Source organism: Pelodiscus sinensis, chromosome 15, assembly GCF_052426305.1.
Source record: "Pelodiscus sinensis isolate ZL-2025 chromosome 15, ASM5242630v1, whole genome shotgun sequence".
NCBI lineage: Eukaryota > Metazoa > Chordata > Testudines > Trionychidae > Pelodiscus > Pelodiscus sinensis.
In genome coordinates, this window is record NC_143066.1 from 33,028,962 (window position 1) to 33,050,753 (window position 21,792).

General features: G+C 52.4%; 1 protein-coding gene across 11 annotated transcripts in view; it reads right to left on the reverse strand.

The window, feature by feature from the left end:
• Positions 1–1,957: 1,957 nt before the first annotated feature.
• The window catches only part of TNRC18 (trinucleotide repeat containing 18), a 180,105-nt gene continuing 160,270 nt past the window's right edge, over positions 1,958–21,792 (reverse strand). For 7 of the 11 annotated variants that reach the window (XM_075899657.2, XM_075899660.2, XM_075899663.2 and 4 more), the window contains 12 exons: positions 17,649–18,091; positions 16,424–16,588; positions 14,730–14,871; positions 13,401–13,518; positions 12,837–12,912; positions 11,823–11,931; positions 10,738–10,854; positions 10,099–10,263; positions 7,582–8,873; positions 6,007–6,243; positions 5,092–5,166; positions 1,958–4,461 (listed from right to left, as the gene is read on the reverse strand). In XM_075899657.2, the coding sequence (XP_075755772.2) occupies positions 4,255–4,461; positions 5,092–5,166; positions 6,007–6,243; positions 7,582–8,873; positions 10,099–10,263; positions 10,738–10,854; positions 11,823–11,931; positions 12,837–12,912; positions 13,401–13,518; positions 14,730–14,871; positions 16,424–16,588; positions 17,649–18,091 (3,146 nt within the window). In that variant the 3' untranslated portion in view covers positions 1,958–4,254. The remainder of the gene's footprint in view (positions 4,462–5,091; positions 5,167–6,006; positions 6,244–7,581; positions 8,874–10,098; positions 10,264–10,737; positions 10,855–11,822; positions 11,932–12,836; positions 12,913–13,400; positions 13,519–14,729; positions 14,872–16,423; positions 16,589–17,648; positions 18,092–21,792) is intronic. The other 4 variants (XM_075899662.2, XM_075899661.2, XM_089769296.1 and 1 more) reach the window with 2 other exon arrangements.

Sequence of the window (21,792 nt, forward strand, 5' to 3'; positions counted from 1 at the left end):
CCCTGCCCAGCAAACACTGCTGAGGAGTCTGTTCCCGATGGAAACGTAGGGAACAATCGGACTGATGCACAGTCATCCACCAGCGCGGCCCAGCTGTAATGCTCAGCATGATTTGGCCGGCAGCACCTTTAGAAATGGGGGGGGTCAGAGGAAATGGAAGGAGTGCAGCTTGGCGGAGGATCCTCAGCTGAGCGTGCAGGTGGGAGAGGGAGATCTCTGTTCACGCAGACTCAGGAAAGCACTTGAGCACGTGCTGCGTTTTCATTGAAGCCCAGGGGCCTGAACAGGGATGGATTCAGACGTACCTGGGCTCTGGAGCGGCACCTCTCAGCACACTGGAGGGACCAAGCAGCCAGAGACAAGCCAGCAGGCGGAGGCTGCTGCATTTACAGTCACTATTGAGAGCAGGATGGCTTCTGCTGCATTGCCGAGAGAATAGGGTTGGAGCCTCCCCACACCGCCTTGTGTCCAGCCCAAGTTACCTGGGAGGGGGGGCATTTTGTCTTCTCCTGCTGAGCCTTCCCCCCACTCCACATCCAGCAGCTTTCCCTGGCAGCAAGGCCGGGCAGCAAGAGGGAAGGAGCCAGGTCTCACAGGGCTCTAGCTGGCTGCTCAGGGCTGCTCTGAGAGAACCTGGCTGGGGAGGTGACAGCAGTCTGCTCCCTGCCTGGGCTGTTCCCGGTGCCGGGGGGCACTCTGGCTCACTGTGTCTCTGTCCCCAGCAGCCTGGCTCAGGCAGCACACAGCCTATTGCTTAGGGTCGCCAACTTTCTATTGGCATAAAACCTAACACCCTAGCCCCGCCCCTTCCCCATGGCCCCGCCCCCACTCACTACATTCCCCCTCCCTCCCTTTTGCTGGGGGTGAGGGTGTGGGAGGTGAGGTCTCTACATAGGGTGCAGGCTCTAGGATGAGGGGTTCAGGGTGTGGGCTGGGAGCAGGTAGATGGGGTGCAGGAGTGGGTGAGGGCTCTGCAGCGGGGCTGGGGGTACAGGAGGAGGCTACAGGCTGGGCTGTGGGATTCCGAATGTGGGAAGGGACTGCAGGTGGAGGCAGGGACTTGGCGTGTGGAAGGGTGCAGGCTCTGGGATGCAGGAGGGGGCTCAGGACAGGGTGGGGATGAGGGCTCTGGGCTGGGGTCAGGGATGAGGAGCTTGGGGTGCAGATAAGGGCTCTGGGCTGGGGTCAGGGATGAGGAGCTTGGGGTGCAGATGAGGGCTCTGGGCTGGGGTCAGGGATGAGGTGTTTGGGGTGCAGGTGGGGGCTCAGGACTGGGACAGAAGATTGGGGTTCAGGGTTACCTTGGGTGGCTCCTGGTCAGCTGGTCCAAGGCAGGCTGCCTGCCTGTCCTGGCTCCGTGCTGCGCCCCAGAAGCAGCCAGCAGGTCCAGCTCCTTGGGCGGGCGAGAGGGAGAGGAGGGCTCCATGACATTAGCACTGCTCTTGCCCACAGGCATCACCCTCCCTACACACTCCCACTGGCCAGAAACTAGCCAATGGGAGTGCAGAGCCAATGCTCAGGGCAGAGCCAGCACATGGAGCCCTGTGGGCCCCCGGCCTAGGAGCTGGACCCACTGGCTGCTTCCGGGGTGCAGCATGTAGCCAGGACAGGTAGGGACTAGCCCGCCTGGGCTCTGCAGCACGGATGACCAGACAATTAATGGACCCATCAGTGGTGCTGACCAGAGCTACCAGGGTCCCTTTCTGAGGTACCGCCTCCCCAGCCAGGCACCCGCTGCAACAGAGGAGCAACCCAACAGCTGGCCTGAGAAGTGGCTGGTCCCACTCTTCCACTCACCGCCTGCCCAGATCTGGATGCAAGGGGCAGGGCCGAGTGTGCTGGCCATTTGGGGGGAGGGGTACATGACCCTGGCATAACCCTCCCATGCGTCACCTCCTGTGGGTGACCATGACAACACAAAAACGCAACTATAAAAAAACGAGACAAAGAAAGATGCTTCATTTTTTCCAATTGATTTTTTTTCTTTTTTATGAAAAAAACGGTCACACGGAATTCTCCAACAAACATAATGCCAAAAAAATTATTTTTAAACAAAAAGCAAAAACAGAAAACAAAAGACAAAAACCTGGCTCTCCTTTCCTCTCGATTGTCTGAAAAATCCTTGTGTTCCATAGAAGGCATCGGGCAGTAAGTGCTTTCTATTTAACATTAGCATAAAATCTCTCTCTCTCTTTCGCGCGCGCTCTCTTTAAAATTTGCTCACACAATTTGCTTCTATAAGTACAGTACACTTTGTGTGTGGCTGTCTGTGTGTGCCTGTTCCCAGATCATTTACATTCACAATCCAACTGGAAATAAAAAATAATATTCTAAACGTCAGACTGTGTTCTTCTTTATAATTTCATAATTTTTTCACAGTTTTAAAAAGTTTATATTTTTATATATATATATTTATATTTATAATTAAAAAGTTGAATCCATTTAAAGACTTATAATACAGACGGGCTTAAAGAGTCTTTTGGTACATTAAAACTGTACAGCGTAGAAACATTAATATCCACCAAGTCTTGGCGAGCCACTGGCTGGAGCAGAGGTGGCCGGAATTCAGCACCATTGTGGTTCTTTTAAAGTATGAGGGATCATCTTTTAGGGGGTGCCCCTCTGCCCTTCCCATAGAGGCTGCAAGTTTCTAGTACTCAGATAGTACCATGGCAGATAGCTAAAAATCTGTCCTTGTAAGTCTCTCCCCTGGAGCTCTGGGTTGGTCGCTCTGCTCCGATCCAAGCTGGATCTCTCGGTGTCCTAGAAATATGTAGTGCGAATCGGTTCGTTGCAAGGATCAGTGCATCTTTTGAGATTGCAGTTAAGTGCAAGGACATTGCGCTGTTGTGTTGTTAGGCTCCACTCCCCTGGCTCCCTGCAAGCTGCCCGAGAGCCAGGCTGTGTACTGGCACTCCGGAACGCAAACCTGACTCCCTGGCGCAGCTGCTTGAAGGCAAATGGCCAAAGCGGAAGGCTCTGGCCTGTGACAGATGAACGAGATAGGTAGGTCGGCTTTTTGGAGGAGGGAGACTGACTGCTCTCAAGGGGCCACGGAGATCCACTAAGCTGAATGCCTGCTCCTGACGACAGCTAGGTTCTGGCTCCCCACTGTGGAAATGCACCATGCATCACCTGCATCGACACTGCCGGGAGTAGTTCTCTTTCATCCCTTTGAGCGTGCACTTCTGCTTGAACGTCAGGATCCTCTCTGCCCGGGAGCACGCAGCCCCGCAGCACCGTGTGAAATCCAAGGTGCTGTGTGTCTGTGATGGACTATGGCCTCCTTCGAGCCACCAGAAGTGGCTTCCTCGTTCGTGAGCAGGTTGTAGCAACTTCCCCAGGTGTTTCACCTCCTGAAGGGAGATTTTTGTTCGTTACATTCCACCCTGTACCCTCCCTCTTGGATGAGAGCCCTCCCCTTCCTCCCTATCCCCCCATCACAGACATTCTCTTGAGTTCTTGGATGAATCTACGGAGTGAATCCATTTGTTCAGTGAGAGATAAGGGCAGGCGAATGCAGCTTCTGAGATTCTCTTCTCTCCTCCTCCGCTCCTCTCCAGAAAGGACATTGGTCAACAGCTACGTCCAAAGGACTCCATTCCTGCTTGGCTGTCCAGTCGCGTTAGCTCTCTATTAGGTCCCAGGCAGCAGACTTAAGAGGAAGGGAAGTGGACGAAAGGTGCCCCCCCTGTTTGAGCAGAGGTGCTTAGAGATCACGCTCCTTTCTCTTCCACTTCAAACTTCCCAGGAAGTCACGTGCAGTTGGCGAGGAAGGAGCCAAGTAGGTGCAGATACCCTGAGGGCTCGTAGATGTTCTTCTGTCACCATCTGAATTTTTTAGGGGGTCAAGCACAACAAAAGCAGCTGCCTCTGCTGCCAGGGTTTCTGGTTTGATGTTATCCACTGTGCAGGGATCTGAGAATCATCGACTGTCCAGGAGCAGAAGGGAGAAGCTGGTTCATTTTGCCTTCATTAAAACCATCTGATTCTTGATCCCATCTTGAAAAGGATGGGATCCACTCGCCAATGCCATCCCAAAGGCATCTTCTGAAAGTCCTGTGCTTGATTCCTTCCTACCCTTTGTCTCTTCTCTTTTCAAAGACTGTCCTTAGTGCGACACAGAAGTCACAAGCAGGAATAAATCATGTCTGATGAGGTGCATCCTCAGATTGGCCGTGCTCCTCTTCCAAAGCGAAATCAGGACTCTCCAGGTGCATGGCACATGTCCCTGAATTCCTGCTTCCTACACAGTCAGCAGATGACTGGGACGCCATCTGTATTGAAAATCATGCCTGTAGTGGGCTCATACGTCCCTGCTAGGTAGTAAAGATCCTCGCTGTCCTGGTATTTCTTGGTCTTTAGCATCTGCTCGTACTGGTCGAGACCAACCACCAAACACTTGTGAGAAATGGTCTGGACATCGTTTTCATCCACGTGAGAGGACTGGTACAGTGCTCTCTGCATTAAAGGAGAGGGGAAGAGGAGGGGAGAGAGAAAGAGCGTCATTAGCGATCACTTTACAGCACTTAGAATACACTCCTTCCCCACAGATTAGGTGTTTTTGCCATGGAAGGACGGGAGAGCTACACAGAGGGTGTGAATATGATGGGATGCACGAGGTGACCCCTCAGATTTTATTTGCTACATCCCCACAGGCAGACAGAGCACGGAATGGAACGTGGCGAAAAGTTTCACAGCATATTTCCCCCAGTTTCAACCCAATCTGGTGACTTGGTCTTTGCACGTTTCTCAGCTTCTCTGTGAGCCTCAGAATCAACCAGGTGTCATTTTGCCAGAATTTAAATGAAGCTGACCACCGATGGGTCTGAACGACAACCCTGCTGCCGACCACCACTGAAATCTGGGGATGTTTACAAATGGACCGTTGCAGGCTCTTCCCCCTCTGTAAAATGCTCTGCCAAACCTGTGGCCTTTGAGGCTGAGGTTCATCTTGGCACTGAATCACCAGATCCAATCCGATGGCCTTTCCCTTGTTAACACTTTTTGCTCCACTTATAAACATCGGAGCAGTCAACAGCACGTCATAAAACCTTCTCCAAGGCCTGGCCTTCTGCATCCCTGTCTTACCTCCATGAAGTCCTTCCGCTGGTTGGAGGCCTGCAGAGCAGCAGATAAGCTGCGCCCAGATTTCTGATCCCAACGCTACGCCAAGAAGGAAAAATGGAGAGGGAGACAAATTAAAGCAGGCAATTTTCAAAGGCTTCTCCTTTGCTAGATAAAGATGTGCATCCCCTCAGCTTACAACTTGGGCTTGAGTCATCAGCATAAACAGAGCCAATCTTTAGAGCAGGGGTTCTCAAACTTTTGGGCATCATGCCCCCTTTTTGATTTTTGAAAAACCCTCACGCCTGCCCCCCCAAAACAGCAGCAAAACTTGTTGAGGGAAAGGAAAAAAAAAAAAAGGGAACTAAATAGGATAGCAAAACTTGATCGGGGAGGAGGCTGAGCCACCTCGCACCTCCCCCTGGAATTTCTTCATGGCATACCCCCCCCGTTTGGGAACCCATTCTTTAGAGCAGCCAAGCAGTAGGAACTCCCAGTAATGTCAATGAGAGCTGTGGGCGCACAGCACTCCTGAACATCAGACCCGCAGCCTTCCCGTGCAACGAAGCTTCCTCCCCCCTTCGCATAGCAGACGGCAGGAATCAACCGCTTTGCTCTGCGCACCGGGGAGACAAACAGACATTTGATGGGCTCCTGCAAAAGGCTGCTTCTTGTGTTTCCCAGTGGTAACTTAGAAGTGTAAAAACCACCTCTCCCTCCTCAAGGGACTTTAGAAACCCCCCAGGCGTGCCCGTGCACCGACAGCCTGGATCGCACACAATCGACATGCCTGCCCGTTACTGATCAAATGGAACCAAATCTATATTTTGCACTTCATAAAGACCAGTGGAAGCCACCTCACTCCTGTGCAGTGATGAGGCATGAGGAGAGCTTTGCAGCACCACCGTTCCCAGGGTGGGCAGCATTCGGTCGACGTACCTTGCCTTCGTTGAGCTTTTTGCCGGGGTTGGTTTCCTCTGGGTGGTAAAACCACTTGACCCTGACTACCATGTTGTTCCCCCAGGACTCCCACATGCTCTGGATCCGGCCAATGTAAGGCAGGTTGGGCCGGCCAGCTGATAAGAAGACTGCGCAGTCTCCAATCCGGATGATCTCCTTGCCCCGGACAATGGCCTTGTAGAACAGCTTCCTGGCCTTCCCTTTCATGCCTCGTCTCTGTGGGAATGAGGAGCGCAAAGCTGAGCAAACAGAGTATCAGGTGCAAGCCAGTCTCACACGTCCCCCTCGCCCGCTCCGGCACAGCTTGCTCTCCCCTGCCTGCATCCCTCTATGGATAATCAGAGCACCAACGGTCAGCCAAATGGAATGGCAAACCAACCTGAGGACACCGCTCTGGTGAGAGGCTCCAGATGAGGCATGTGACCTTGGACGAGACACTGAGTCCGACCTCCCCCTTTTAAGCAGCCCCTACTGGCTAACAGAACAGAAATGGTGGCAGGTATTTATCCCTTGCTTGCCAGAGTGCAAGTGACACAGCAACTAATAAAACAGTTAAAGGGTGATCTGAGGACCCCTAATTGAGAAGGGAGTGGGAAGTACATAAAGACCGTATTTCAGTGGGGTACCTGCTCCTCCAGAAACAACTGGAGCATTGTGTCCAGTTCTGGGCACCACATTTCAGGAAAGGTGTGGAGAAATTGGAGAAGGTCCAGAAAAAAGCAACAAAAATGACTGAAGGCCTAGAAAACATGAGTTACGAGGGAAGGCTGAAAGAATTGGCCTTGTTTAGTTTAGAAAAGAGAAGACTGAGGGAACATGGTAACAGCTTTCCAATGCCTAAAAGGGTGTCACAAGGAGGAGGAAGAAAAATTGTTCTCCTTAACTTCTGAGGATAGGACAAGAAGCAATGGGCTTAAATTTCAGCAAGGGAGGTTTAGGTTGGATATTAGGAAAAACTTCTTAACTGTCAGGGTGGTTAAACACTGGAATAAATTGCCTAGGGAGGTTGTGAAATCCCCATCATTGGAGATATTTAAAAGTAGGTTAAACACCTTTTAGGGATGATCTAGAATGGACGGTGCTTGGTGAATGCAGGGGACTGGACTTGACGACCTTTTGAGGTCCCTTCCAGGTCTGGGATTCTATGATTCTGTGATTCCAAGCAACAAAACCGAACCTGAAGATCTCAACCCACCAAAAGATAGCTGCTCTCTTTATAGTTTCAGGACACCTAGGTGCCGATGCTCATAGACGGGGGGCTAGGCAGTCCCAACAGAAGCACTGCAGCTGTCGCTGGAGGGTCTTTCCGGAGGGTCTCTTGTAAATCTGCCTAAAACTTCTTTGAGCTTCTTCCTTCCTGCTTGGAATAACCCTGGTTACAGACCAGGTGGGGAACACACCAAACCTCGCCACTGGGGACACCTTTGCCAGCAGGAAGAAGGTGGGGATGAAACAGCTGGTTGGGCAGGAAAGGAGGCAGAGTGGAAAGGTGGCGGGGATTATGAAAATAGAGAGAGCAAGCACCAAAAGAACGAGCCGGAGGGCTGTGCTCACCTGGGTGGGTTTGCCAAACCACTTCCAAAGCTGCCGTGCAGGGAGGAAAGCGGCGATCTTGGGTCTGTTTTCCACCGAGGGCAGCCTCTGCCGTTTGGCAAGCTCCTTGGTGGTGGGAAGATGGATTCCCTCCCGCTTTTTGGGCCTGCTCTTGTTGCTGGCCTGCTGTGGCTGCTTCTGCTGTTGCTGCTGCGGTGGCTGCTGCTGCGGTGGCTGCTGCTGCTGCTGCTTCTGGCCTTGAGGGTGTGAAGACACGCGGGACTTTCCCGCCTGCTTGGTCTGCTTCGGAGCGAGAGCCTGCTGGACTGAGGAGCTCGGCTGGGCTTCAGCCGTCTCCTCGTCTGAGCTACAAGAGGAGTCTTCGTCTGTGGTGGAAGAGGAGGAGGAACTGGAGCTCGATGACGAGGAGGTGGACGATGCTGATGACGAGGATGAGGAAGAGGATGAAGAGGAGCTGCTACTGCTGGAAGAGGAGGAGGAAGAGGAGGAATTAGAGGAAGACACGGGGGTGGACGCTCTGGAGCTGGTTGAGCTGCTGTCCTGGGCTTCGCCTCCGTTCTTCTCAGCTTCCTCCTCGCCCTCAGACTCCGAGCTGCTGCCGCTGCTGTTACTTTCAGACTCCTCCGCTGCCGCAGCGGCGGTAGTTTTGACTTCCGGATCCTTGCCTCCGAAATTAGAAGCTGGAGCGTCCCCTTCCGCGGCTTTAGCTCTTGAAGATTTCTGCTTGGCTTCGCTGCCCAACGCAGTGGAGTAGCCCAGCCCCACGACACTCTTGCCGTCCCTCCTGCTGGTCAGGTTTGAATCCTCCAGCATCCTCATGGCCTCCTTTGTTTTCTTGGTCTTTGGAGACATCACCCCTTCGTGGTCCAGCTTGATGAGGATTTCATTGTCCAGTTGCTTTCTCTGGGCCTTGGCTGTGGAAGCAAACTCCGGCGACTCCTCGGCAGGCCTTCCCTTCTTGGCTTTGGTTTTCCCAGAGGGGTTGTCACTGGCACTGAAGGGTCCCAGTGTCCCCGGGAGCTCACTATAGGGCTCTGGTCCAAGAACATTGCTGAACACTGGGGGCTGAAAAGAAGGCTGAGGTGGGCTATGGAGTTTCGCAGAGATCTTCATTTTGCCGGCTTTATTCCGCTTTTCCTCTGTGGGGGTGGGAGAACCCCCCGCAGGATTCTGCTGGCTTTTCCTTGACCCCTTCACGCTTTGCTTGCTGAGGCAGACTGTCGTCTCTGGAGCAGAAGGGTTGCTCGCTGTGGGATCTGCCTGGTTCGTCTCTTCCGGCAGGACTGCTTCTTCTGGAAAGGAAGAGAAAGTAGTTAGACTGAGCGATGCAAATATTACCCCCCGGACACGTTCAGTAAGCCGGGATGGGCTCCCTCAAGTCACACCAGCGGCTGAATATTCCTGGCACGTAACGCGGAAGTTGAGGCAGTGGGGAGGGGGCTTGCTTTTTTACCCCACTGTTCACTCCCGCAAGTGGCCATCTTAGCAGGGCCCTTTCTGTGGACTTAATAAATCCTACAAGCCTGCAGATCTGAAGCGGACACCAGTGAACTGCTGATCACTATCGAGAGGGCGCACGAGGGGTTGCCTCTAGCGCAAACCGGGCTGAGAACACACGGTCTCACTGATCTACGCTGCACTTACTGCTGCTGACACCTCGCCTTAAGCTGAGATACCAGCTCATTCTGTGGCATATTAAGCTACTACGGGTGGCGTGGGCCATGGCGCGAGCCGACCTCATGACACTTCTTGTGGCCTACGAGCAGCACTGAGAGGGCAGCCTTAGCCGCTGGAGGGCACAGCAGACGCCAGCTCAGCCCCTTGTTGTGGACACACTGGGAGACTCACCGGCTGCATCCGCAGGGAGGAGCAGCTGCAATGTTGCAGCCCCTTTCCCTCCTTTACAAGCGTAGCCCTGGCAGGTGCTCCAGCTCCCCACGGGTGCAGCGCGCTCCCTGCTGCTAGGAACACGCGCACCCTCGCAGCACAAGATGGAGGCGCATCCCCACAGATGCTCCACTGAGAAAACGGAGTCTCCAAACCTGGCTTGCAGCACTGAATTCAATAGCCCTGCTGGTAAATAACTAGCTCTTTAACAAACTCCTGTGAGAGGGTGAGAAACCCAGCAGCCGCTGGACACTTTGGGTCACAGTGCTGGATGGAAGCAGCCTTCTAGGCAATGTTGCCTCTAATATGTTCCATCCACGAGCAGAATAAATTTTGTTTCATGCACCACAGCATGTGCAGATGTGCACCACCAACAGAAACACATGCTGCCAGCTGTGGGCGCTCTGCTAATCATCTGGGCGGCACCTGAATCTCTCCTGGATGGCTGTCCAAGTGATCAGCTTACAGGGAACACTGCTTCTAGGGAAGGATGAAGATTAGGAAGTTGAGCAGAAAAGACCAGGTTCAGACCTGGACTAGTGGAGGTGGGTGTGTTTGGAGAACTACTGGATTAACAGCTGGTGCAAGGACACACTGGACTGTGTAATAAAATAGGGCGAATCAACATACCAGCTTTCAGCTTGATGCTTGGCTTTCTCCCACGGCCTTTGCCCTTGGCCACTGGCTCCTCTGACCCTAGTGTGCTGCTCTCTTTTCCATCCCCAGCATCCTTGCTGGACTTTCGGCTGCGGCGCTTTGTACTGGGCACCAAGAGGGCCGGGGAGGGCTCGGCACCTGTAACGTCCAGTCACGCAGATGGTTAGCAGCAAGCCTGCCTGCTACGAAAGCCAAACTAAAACCACCCCATAGCCAAAACTGGAGGTCTGGATTCTCAGCAGAAGCCATTAAAGGAGCATGTTGCTGTCCCCAGATTTTTCCTGGGACCACACTATGCCTATGAGGGATGCACATTAAGTGCTACTGGGAAACTGCTACCTTACTAACACTGGGCAGACAGGGATTCACCCCATCACCCCCAAATCAGTTCTCCTCCCAACTCCCCAGCCTTAGAAAGCTCAGTCCTGATCCACATGCAGATATCTTAGGACACAATCCTGGAACAGCTGTGAACGATCCTTGGAATCTTACAGGATAGTTCCTTAGCCTAGGAGCAGCCTTAAAAGGAAACTGCTAGCGTCTCATGGGCAAAAAGACCAGGATTCTGAGGGATACATCCCAGAAGAACCCAATTCAGGAGTCCAGACTTACACTGGATCTTGTAATCCGGGGGTAGGAGCCGGATATGAGACAGGGGAATCCGGCCAGTGTCTCCATCATCAAATTCCACTGTTATCAGATCCCCATCCTCCTCCAGATCCAGGGCCCCTGTGGTTTGGGGGGAAAGAGATGAAGGAGAGAGGATTAGGCACACACGTAGCAGGAGCTGCAGAATGGAGAGTTCTGACACTTGAAAGTTATGATGGTGGGAGGAAGGGCCAGTTCAGAACCTGCTACTAAACCAGACCCACGTGGGGCAAACAGCCTGTGGTCCAATCACATGCCCCACCTTCAAGCACAAAACTTCCCTTTCAACAGTCCTCCCAAGTGCTTACCCACAGGATGACTACATGATTCTACCCCCCAATTCTCTTCTCACACAGATTCACTCTTCCTGTGCACGGATGCCCCTTGGTTCCTGCCTGTCCAATGCATTCTGCTAGCATCGGCTGCCTCTTATTCATCTTCCCACCCCGGGACAGAATCGCTATTTCATCCATCTCTCCTCAGTCTGTTAACTGTGTGCAGCCCCCTTTTTTAACTCGGCGTCTTGCCCTCCTAGAGCCATCGTGTCACTGATACTAGCATCCCAACTGGCAGCTTCTTCGCCGACGGCCACTTTCCAAGCCAATCGACATGAAACCACGTGACGAGGGCGTTGTACGGAAGGAGAAAGCGCTTTGCAGTCAGACGGGAGCCGCTCACAGCTCTTCTCGCTGCGCTCTTTACAGCTAAGATCCTCAAAGAGGCCGAACGGAGTCAGGCATATTCAGGGTACAATTTTCAAAGTACCCGTCTGACGTAGAAACCTAAACCTCTGGGAAGTCACTTGGAGTTAGACTCCTACCTCCCTTACAGGCTTTTGAAATCCCCCCCTTCCATCGTCTGTTGAATTCTATGGTATTTAAGCACCTTAAACCTCTGCCGAAAACTCAGCAGGCACTACTCCAAGGAAGGAATCTGGCACCACAGGGCTACCCTGCCAGGTTGTGGGGCTGCACTGTACTATCCCACTGAGCCGTCAAGTTGTGTGCTAAGACGCTTCTGGCTTGTGCGCGTCTGAGGGACGTTCTCACCTCGGACCACAGTCCCTGGGTAGAGGCAGCGGTACTGCTGGCTCCAGTAGGCAGCAATCCTTGTGCCTTCAGGCAGGAACCTCACGGAGGGCGGCTTCACGTCAATAATCTGTTTGGGGTGGGACAGCAACTTACTAACCCATCCAAAGCCTTCCTGCTCTCCTGTCCCCCCCTCCCCCTGCCCACTAGTGTTTCAGGAGACTGGCTGCCAATGGGCATTGTTGAGCCCTCCTCAGGCAGGACTGAGCCAGGCCCGGCTGCACTTCCCCCTTCCCCCAGGAGTCAAAGGTGCAGCTGCTGAAGGCTGTAGAGTGGGAAGGGGAGACTGCTACAGCAAAGCAAAGGGGCACATTTCTCCACGTGATACAATGCAGTGCAGCACCGATGTTGGACCTCCCTGGTCCGGCACCCTCGGGACCTGACCAGTCCTGAACCAGGGAGTTTGCCGGATCAGGGGAGGGCAAGACTGGCCCCTCTGCTCTGCTCCTGGGAATCCACTAGCCCTCACCAGCTGCCGGCCCCAGCTCCCAGACCTCCACGCCACCAGCCCCCACTCCTGGTTGGCCCCCCCGCCAACAGGTTCTACATCCGGCCACTGGGGCTCTCTGGTCCAGCAACATGAGTGGTCCTGCTGCCACAGTTTTCCCCCCTGACTGCTCCAACCCCAGAGACCCCAGGGAGTCCCCGAGGATGCCAGACCAGAGGTATTGCTGGACCAGAGAGTCCCAGGCTACAGAGGTTCAACCTGTACCGTCCCTGGCAGAACAGGGTTGAGCCTTCGGCCCTGGGGCGTTAGCCCAATGCCAGCGACGGGAGGCTGAATCTACATGCTGGGACGGGAATAACAATCCATCTGGTACCCTCTCCAACCAGATGCGGTACAAGGGGTAGGATTTGGGGGTACTGCTGCAACCCGCCACTACCCACCAGACAGGAGGGATTTTCCTTTTGCCTCCCCCAGCCCAGATATGAACGTCACAGTCCGCATATGGAGAGTCAAACAGCCCGACTTACTGCTTCCTGCAGCAGCTGCTCCAGACAATAGATATGGGGGCGATTTCCCCTCTCCCCTTCCACCACCACTCGGTATCTGAAATCACAAGCATCATGAGAGATCAACGCTTCTTAAGAAGGACCCCGCGCGTCCCTGTGGCCCTTCCCTGGGCTGCGGCTCCTTCCCCGCTGTCGTATCTTCGCCAGGCACTGTCGTCTTACACCTCACAGTCCCCAGATGCCATTTAAAGGGAGGCTGCATTTTCCCAGCTGAGAAATTCACTGGTTAACGAAGGTGGCTCATTATGGTGAATTCCTCCACCCAGCCAAACTCAGCGGCTACCCTCCAACCTTGCAGCTCTTAGACACCTGCATCTCACCAGTACTCAGCTTGCTTGGTGCAGAATCAGGGGGTGCTGGCTCACCCACCAGGTCCCAGAAAGTACTGAGCAGATTCCACTGTGCCTGAAGGACAAGGCAGCAGCCCTGTGCGTACATGCAGCCCTGCGGGAGCCTCGAAGCGTGTGCGACCCCTCCCCTCCACCATAGCAGGGTTCATCTGGGAGAGGCTGCCCTTTTACTCACATGTCAGGAGAGTGCACGGTCTTCACGTGTCCGGCATACAGCAGCTTGTCATCCATGGGAATGAGGACACGCAGCCCATCCTTCAGCTCATCCTTGTCAATGATACAGGAGCGGGGGGCTGCAGGGCCATGGAGCAAGACATGGGAGTTAGCGGCTCCATTCACAACAGAAAGGGGCAGAGCTCACTGGGGCTACGGCTAGACTGCAAGCCTCTTTCGGAAAAGAGCGTCTAGACTACAACCAGGACTTTGGAAAAAGCGAGTTGCTTTTTCGAAAGAGAGCACCCAGGCAGTCTGGATGCTCTCTTTCGAAAAAAGGCGTTATTCCTCGTAAAACAAGGTTTTCCGCGGTCGAAAAAACTGCCGCGTTCTTTCGATTTACTTTCGAAAGAACACGGCAGCAGTCTAGACCACTTTTTTCGAGAAATCCCTGTAGTCTAAACACACGTAGGGTGAGAGAAGACCCAGGAAAGGCCTTGCCACAACTTCCAAACACCCCACCCCCATCAGCCTCAGACTGCCAGCTATTTGGGGTATGGGTTGTCTTTCTTCATACAGCTCCCAGCATAACAAGGTCCTATTCTCAGCTGGCCCTCTGGCAGGTCTGTGACACCATCATAATACCAACAGGTCAGCCGAACCCCGGCCCCTCGCAGAGACTGGTCTTTACCTAGAAACCTCTAGGGTGCTTTAAAGGAATAAATGGCAGCTCTTTATTGGTGGCGACCCATGTGAGGCTCATGGTTCCTTATGCCGGTAGAAACCAACTAGGGGCTAACACATGGAACACAACGAGCCGTCCCTGATCTCCGGCCGGGCAAAGGCAGAGAACCCAAAGAGAGGGGTCTGTATGATCATCATCCTATTCCCAGGTGAATGCAGCTTGGAGACCCTGCCTGATTCTCCACGCAGCCCTGCTACTGACCCAGCTTTGCCACTGCACTCACTGAGGCACAAGGAAGATCAAGAAACTTGCTGGGAGCCAAAATATTGGTCAGTGGTTCAAATGGGGACTAGAACTCACAGCCCTCCTGGGACCCAGCCCTTTGCTCTGACTGCTAGTAAGCACAGCCCTCCTTAGGGACTGATGATGCATTCCTGCAATTGCTGAGCAAGGCAGGCCCAGCGCTTGGGGACTCAGGGCACACTAATGAGAGCTCTGCTCCTACCTAGCCTCAGAGCAGAGCAGCATCCCCTGTATAACTGAGCTGGCTGCTCTTTATCCAGCTGGGAAAATCCCATCCAATTCTCCCACCCACTGCAGCAGAAAAGCCAGGCATGCTCAGATAAAGCTTCCTCTCCCCCAACAGCTACAGCCTCCTGCTCTCACCTGGGGTAGGCGGCCGCTCTACAAGCATGCTCAGGGGCAGATTCTCATCCTCTGAGAAGCTACTGTCTTGATTGGGCTCAAAGTCCTCTTCAGCTGCCATGCTTTCCATCAGTTTGCTGACGGCCCCGCCCTTCCCTCGGTTCTGGAGAAGGAAACAAACGAGCACATCAGAAAACTCGGTCACGTCTGGCATGGAGCCTCGGGGCTTAGGAGCCATTTTAAAAACCCTCCTTCCCAGCTCTGAAGTTTCCTTCCTAAGGCCAGGTCTACACTACGGGAGAAAGTCGACTTAAGAGACACAACTCTAGCTATGAGAATAGCATAGCTGGAGTTGGCGTACCTTAAATTGAATTTCTGCAGCATTTCCCCTGCAGGAGGTCGACGGGAGAGTTTGTTCCGTTGACTTCCCTTACTCCTCGTGACTCACCAGGGACACAATCAGCAGTTGATTTAGTGGGTCTTTACTAGACTCACTAAATCAAACCCCCGGGAGATCGATCTCCAGAGCTTCGCTCTCTGGTAAGTATAGACAAGCTCTAAGTGACCCATTAGATGTGGACAGTTCTGTGCTCGGATGCCAAGGTGCAATGTTCCTGTGCCATACCTGCTATTCTCCCTCCTGGGGTAAGCAACCTGACAATTAGGAGGCAGACTGCCTCAGCGTGAACCACCGTAGTCAGCCGGCCCTGCCAATGCTGCACCCAAAGTTCCAGTCGCCTTTTGGGAGCTTCCTTGCTTTATTTGGTGTGTTTATTCCTCACTGTGGCTGTCAGTGGGCCCAGGGCTCAGAGAGCCCTTTCGTACATTCTAGCTGCATTTCTGGACCTGTCTGGACATTAAAGGGAATGCAGAACAGAACCAGACAGCCGTAGGACTGGCCTGCCTCTACACGGGACAAGGTACTGAAAGCAAGCTACTGTGGCAGGGTCCACAGTCTCAGGGTACGTCTACACTAGCTCGTTAGTTCGATCCTAATTCGAATGAAAGATCTTTAATTCGAACAACCTACTCCGTGCTGCGTGTAGCTGCGGGCACGGAGTTCTGACTAAGGGGGATTTAAAAATGGCGGTGCACAGGAACATGCAAATAAAGCCTGGGATATTTAAATCCCGGGCTTCATTTGCAACTCCGCTTGCCCTAATTACCCTACCTAGCTCGAACTAACGAGCTAGTGTAGACGTACCCTCGGTGTCTCTCAAAACCTGGACCTGGACAGATGGGACTCCATGGTGAGGGTGGCAGTTCAGTCACACCCTCCCACTCCGTCTTGAACTCTTGTCCACTGGTCCAGCAACACCCCTCCGTGCTGCCCGAATGGGGCCATTTTCTTCACACGCAGAATTGGGTTTGCAAGCCCACTCCCTCCTGAGCACCCTGCACTGTCACCAGGACGCACCTTCCCTCAGGCCCTAGAAGAATCACACCACGGTGATGCTCTCCATTCATCTGAGTCTTTAAGCTTCCCAAGAAGAGGAGAACTTAAAAGAACAAAGCCTTTCTTCCCAGAAGGGGTGTTTGTTCAAGTTTCTATGTCAGCCTGCCCCAGTCCCATTAGTGAGAGTACTTGACAGTGCGACAAATGTCCCAGCTCCCAAAAGGGTGCATCTGTCTTCCCCCCCTCCCAGTGTACGGAGGGAGCAAACACCCCACTGTCTTGCTACAACCTGACTTCAATCTGTGGAGTCAACCCTCACCTCTTTCTTCACTTCCTTTGCTTTCACCTTGGCTTTACTCTTCTTGCTGGAGCTCAGGGAGTTGGCCAGGCTGACTCGGGCATCGGAGGGGGGGCTGGAGATGCCAGGGGGAGACATGGAAGAGGAGGAGGAGCAGCAAGGGGCCTCTTTAGCTTTCTTCCGCTGCTAAAAGCAAATACAGAACAACGCCCACCCATCAAAAGGCTTGCTCAGTAAGGCTCACTACCCAGTTACAGGGAAAGATGGAGCAAAGGAGCGTGCAGCACTTCATATTGAAACGGAGACAAAAGTAAAGACGCCAGTCCCTATGGGGCTGAGCGCAAGCGGGCAGCTTGCCAGACGCTTGCACTGCAAGAGGCTCTCACTGCCTCTCTGCGTACAGCATAGACATTCCATCGAGAGCTTTTCATTATCCCGGGTGGCACCTCCTGCCGACCAATTCTTCCCCCAGAACGGCTGGAAAAGGACCCTTGCTGATGTGGTGTCACAACTTGTCTTATTCCTCCCGTAATCCAGTCTCCCTAGTGACCGGCCAATGAGCCCAACTGGAGCCAAAGGAACCTAATGCCTCAGCAAACTAATTAGCCGGTGATTGGGAGAGGTTCACTTCTGTTCCCAGACAACACAAAGATTTAGGACATCGCTATGCGAAAGGGAAAGCGCTCAAAAGGCCATGTGGTGGGTGAGGGAAGCAGAGAGAGCCAAACCAGGGGAGGTTTTCCGTATTGCTGCAGTACTGGGTTTCTCTGGTGAGGCAGGGCACATTTTCCAATCTCTCATTTTACAGTGGGGCAGAGAAAGGATTACATGGCTAGCCAGGGGGTTAGACCCTGCCCCACTGCAGTCAGTGGGAGTTTTACCACCCTTTCAGCAGGGGCAGGAACTCCCTCCGCATCCCTAAACCAAGGTCTGATATAGTCAGAGCCATTAGCCACGGCTGCAGTAGTGGCAGTGGCCAGGAACTTATGGCCCCTCTGAATCGCCAGGCCCTGGGGCCACTGTCCCTTTTGCCCACCCGTCGGCAGGCCTGGTTGCAGCATTTCACTGGACAGCTGTGGATAAAGGAAGCTTCTTTACGAGCAGCGGGTTTCCAAGAAGCAGCAACCAGTTGCTGAGATGAGACAGCCATTAAACTCACCTCCTTTCAAGTGCCAGGATCAAGGCAATTCACCTCCCAGCCCCACTTTCCTGCCCGGCCCCCCCACCCCAGAAAAGTGGCCCTTACCTTGCTCAGCTCTTTCCTTTCCTTCCCTTTGCTCCCTTCCTTTTTGGGGCTCAGCGGCGCCCCCTTCCCGCAGCGGCTGGGCTTGGAAACAGGGGTGGAGCTGGTTGGGGTGCTGGGCATTGGCCCAGGCAAGGAAGTGCTGGCGTCGTGGAGGAAGATGCGCTCGCTCCGGCGCCGGTTCCACAAGTCGTCATCACTCGCCTCCAGCCCGAACTCAAAGCTGAGGTCCTTGGGAGACTTGAATTTTTTCAGCTTCCGGCCCTTCTCTGCCCCAATTTTGACTTTGTCCGTGCTCCCAGGGTTGGGGTCCATGCTGCTGGCTGCTGGGATAGGGGTGGCGCTGCCTTGTTCCATCAGCCCCTTCTTTCCACGCAGCATCCCGGAGGGAGATTTCTTCCGGATCTTTATCTCGCTCTCCGAGTCGGTGTATTCAAACTCTGTTCCTAAATGCAAGGGGGTTGAGCCATCAATCAACTGTGGACTGCATCTGACCCAGTCTCCTTTGGCGTTGATGCCAGACTTTACACTTGCTCTGCAGAGCATGGCCAAACCCCTCAAGAAAATCCACCCTCGTTCATTGCAAGGAGCCACACCAGGAAATGGACGCCAATTCCCAGGAAGAAACAAGAGAATTCTCCTTCTCAAGTCGGTCCTGCTGAGAGCTCTGTGAGCAGCTACAAGTAAGGAACTACCTCCACAAGCACCCACCAACACAATATCGCTCCGAATTAATGACCATTCCCATCACTTCCCCATTCCCTACCTCCCCAGAGACGTATCAATCCAAGCTTCCCAGACTGCTGCCTGTGGGGTCCTCGCCACCCCTACTTTCTCCCCTCCTGTCCAGAAAAGCCTGTACTCTTTTTACAGACCGGGCTTGGTAGGAAAGGGTTTGATGGCTGACAAGAAATGCAAACTCCTCCTGGCTAAGGCTGACTGATTTAATGGCCGGGCTCCTCACACAGATCCACTTGGCCCATTGGATTTGGATGAAATGTTTTATTAATTAAAAAAAACTCCCCAGACTTCAAGAGATGTTTTCGGATTAGCCAGGGAGAGCTGAGGGACCCGTCTATTGGCTTGAGTAGCCACTGCAAAGTTCAGCGAGGTAAATGATCTCTCGTTGTTAGCGAGTGGAAATCCCCTCCTGCCTGCACCACAGCAAAGATCTGAGACAGGATCCGATTAAGGTCCTTTCTGGCTCCCCCTCCCGCAGTATCCAGGTACCTCACAGACTTTGAGGCATTCATCCTGACAACCCCCTGTGATGTCAGGCTGTGCTATTCTCCCCATTGCACAGAGGGGGAATGGAGGTACTGAGACATTATAGTGACAGGCTCCGGGTCACCAAGGAATGCTGTGACAGTGCAGAGAATTGACCCCAGGTTTCCCGAGTGCTAAGATAACCTCCTAGCCTTGATGCATCTGTTCCTCCCTCTCTTGATGCTAAAAGTTCAACCCTCCACAAGGAAATGTCTTCAATGCCTGCAGTTCTCCTCCTCTGACAAACATGCCCAAGGGATTTCCGCGAGTCTGCCTATCTCACAGATGGTGGGGGTGCGAGAGCTCCACCTTGCCTTTAGAACAACAAATACAGCTGCCTGGGGGGAAGGAGACTAGTAGACATCTGGGTGGATACAAAATCTGTATCCACAAAAATGAGTCACGGATATCTGCATCCATCCACCGATTTTCAGGCTCGAGAGACCAGAGCTGCGACTTCACACCTGGAGAGCCAAAGGCAAAACTCATTCCTGCCTGCCCTCTTTGCCAAAATAGGCAACACCCGTCCATACCTAAGCTTGGCCCAAATCCTTCCCAGGGCTAACAACGACTGGCATCTGTGTGGTACATTTGTCCCGGGCATCCCATAGGCTTTATGGAAACATGCTTTTGAATATGAATATGACATAACTGGAGTAGGGTTTATGCAAAATACCTCATATAAGGTATCATTGGAAAGCTTGTAATCTTTCTTCTGCTGTCCATACACACGCACAGCCTCTAACCTCCACTCCAATTCATCTGACAAAGTGGGTTTTACCCACGGAAGCTTATGCTTCTAAGGTGCCACAGGACTCCTCATTGTTTTTGCAGACACAGACTAACACAGCTACCCTCTGAGCCGACTAAATAGGATTACCCCATTTGTATGCACGTATCATTCCTGTGTTTGAAGTTAGAAATATAGGGTATAAACCTGTTTTACTAACAGACAAGCTAAGCGAGACATTAATGTCCTTCCAGGATCTTGATGGCCCTTTGGCAAGAAAACAATGAATTGTAAATGGACTAGTTTTTCCTGGGACAGAGGGGCTATGGTTGATCCTACCAAGACACCTGGCCAAAGTGGATGCTGCGCTTTTCCACTGTAAGTGAGGGGAAAGGTTTAAATTTAACACAAAGGATTACCGCCTTGGGCAAAAGCTATATAAAGGTGGGAAGCCAAACAACAGCAGCGGCTACCAGATGGCAGGCCCCCCTGGTGATGGCCCAAGATGACTTCTGTAAACATCTAAGACTGAACATGGGGAAGATTTGAGCCTAGACTAGGAAGTTTCTTTCGCAGACCAGACAGCCTAGCAGAATAACTGAGGGTGAAGATATTCCATGTGGTATATTAGGCTTAGCTTGTGTGTTTTGTTTTGTTTTATTTAGTAACCTATACTGTTGTCTACTAGATCTTATGGCCACTGAAATCAGACCTTTTATACTTAATAAAATCACTTTGTGTATTAACAAACCCAGCGTAAGTAATTGTTAGCTGGGGACAAGGGGCAAGCAACTGGGCACATCTCTTTACCCTGAGAAAGAAGGCGAACATGAGCTTACCCTCTGTAAAACTTCATACAGTGGGTTTATCTGGGGTTCAGGTCCCACTGAGCCTGTGCATTTGGGTGCTGAAACAAGTCCCTTTGGCTGAGCCTTCCCAGAGCTGATCTGATCTCAGGGTCTGTGTTCTAGTGCAAAGGGCAGTCACCCTCGCTCTGCGTCCCGGCCAGAGTGCCTGGCTCTACAGGACAGGGGGGTGGGGTGCCCCTAAGGGTAGGTAAGTGGGCCGAGTGGTATTTCAGCACATCAAGTGCAAAAGAGGGTGCGTGTCTCTGACTGAACCCATCACAACATTTTGTTTGCAGGAAGGAGCTACAGTAAAACTCCAATAGTCCGGCATCCAATAGTCCGGCATCCAAATGGCAAGAGCCTAGTGAGTGAACTTCGGCAAAAAATGAGTCACAAGGTAACAGCGGCAGCAGCTGAACTGAGCAAGAAGGGTAAAAAAAGCTTAAAAAACCGAAAACATTACAGTATACTGTATACAGTATGTACAATAAAAAGGGTTAAGAACACTTTATATACAGTATATAATGTATACAGCATATATATAACCTGCTTATAGTACCTCCTGATAGTCCGGCATATCTGATAATCCAGCACCACCTAAATCCCATAGATTCCGGATTATCGGAAGTCTACTGTATTAAAAATACATGATCTTGGATTTACAACGGTCACTTCCTTGAATGAAGATGCTCTCCAGGGCATGAAACTGGGATGAGAGTTACCCCCCGTTTGTGCACGTGAGAGAATGTCAAACACTCTGTTTTTCTCCCTCCTTCATTAGCTAAAAAACCGTTTTTTGCCTCCCCTCTTCCTCAGTGAGACATTGCAAACATGCTTCGGAAGAGGGCTAGGCAAAATCAGACAAAGCAGGCAATGCCTGAAATGAAGGATCCATTCATAGTTACGACATTAACTCTCCTTTTTATTCATACAAATTAGACAGGTTCTAGATGCTCTGGGTTTTAACAGGGCCAGGTTACGAGAGGCAGTTGTTATAAATTCTTAACGGAGGTGACTGGAACAAGCTGGCGAAAGCCTAATATAGCATGGAAACGGTGCTAAAATAAGCAGGCCTCCCTGGAAAGATGTCTTTTTCCATTCTCATTTAATAAATATTAATAAAGAGTTTATAAATGGAACCTTTATAGAGCTGACGGCTGAGAAAGATGTCACCCTGGGATACCTTTTGCAGCACGGTGCATGGGGAGGAAAAGATGAACGTAGACCAGAGAGACTAGGGACAGAGAGACACGGGTGCTAGCAATCTGAGTGGACATCCTAGCATAAGGAGCTCCTGAGTCCC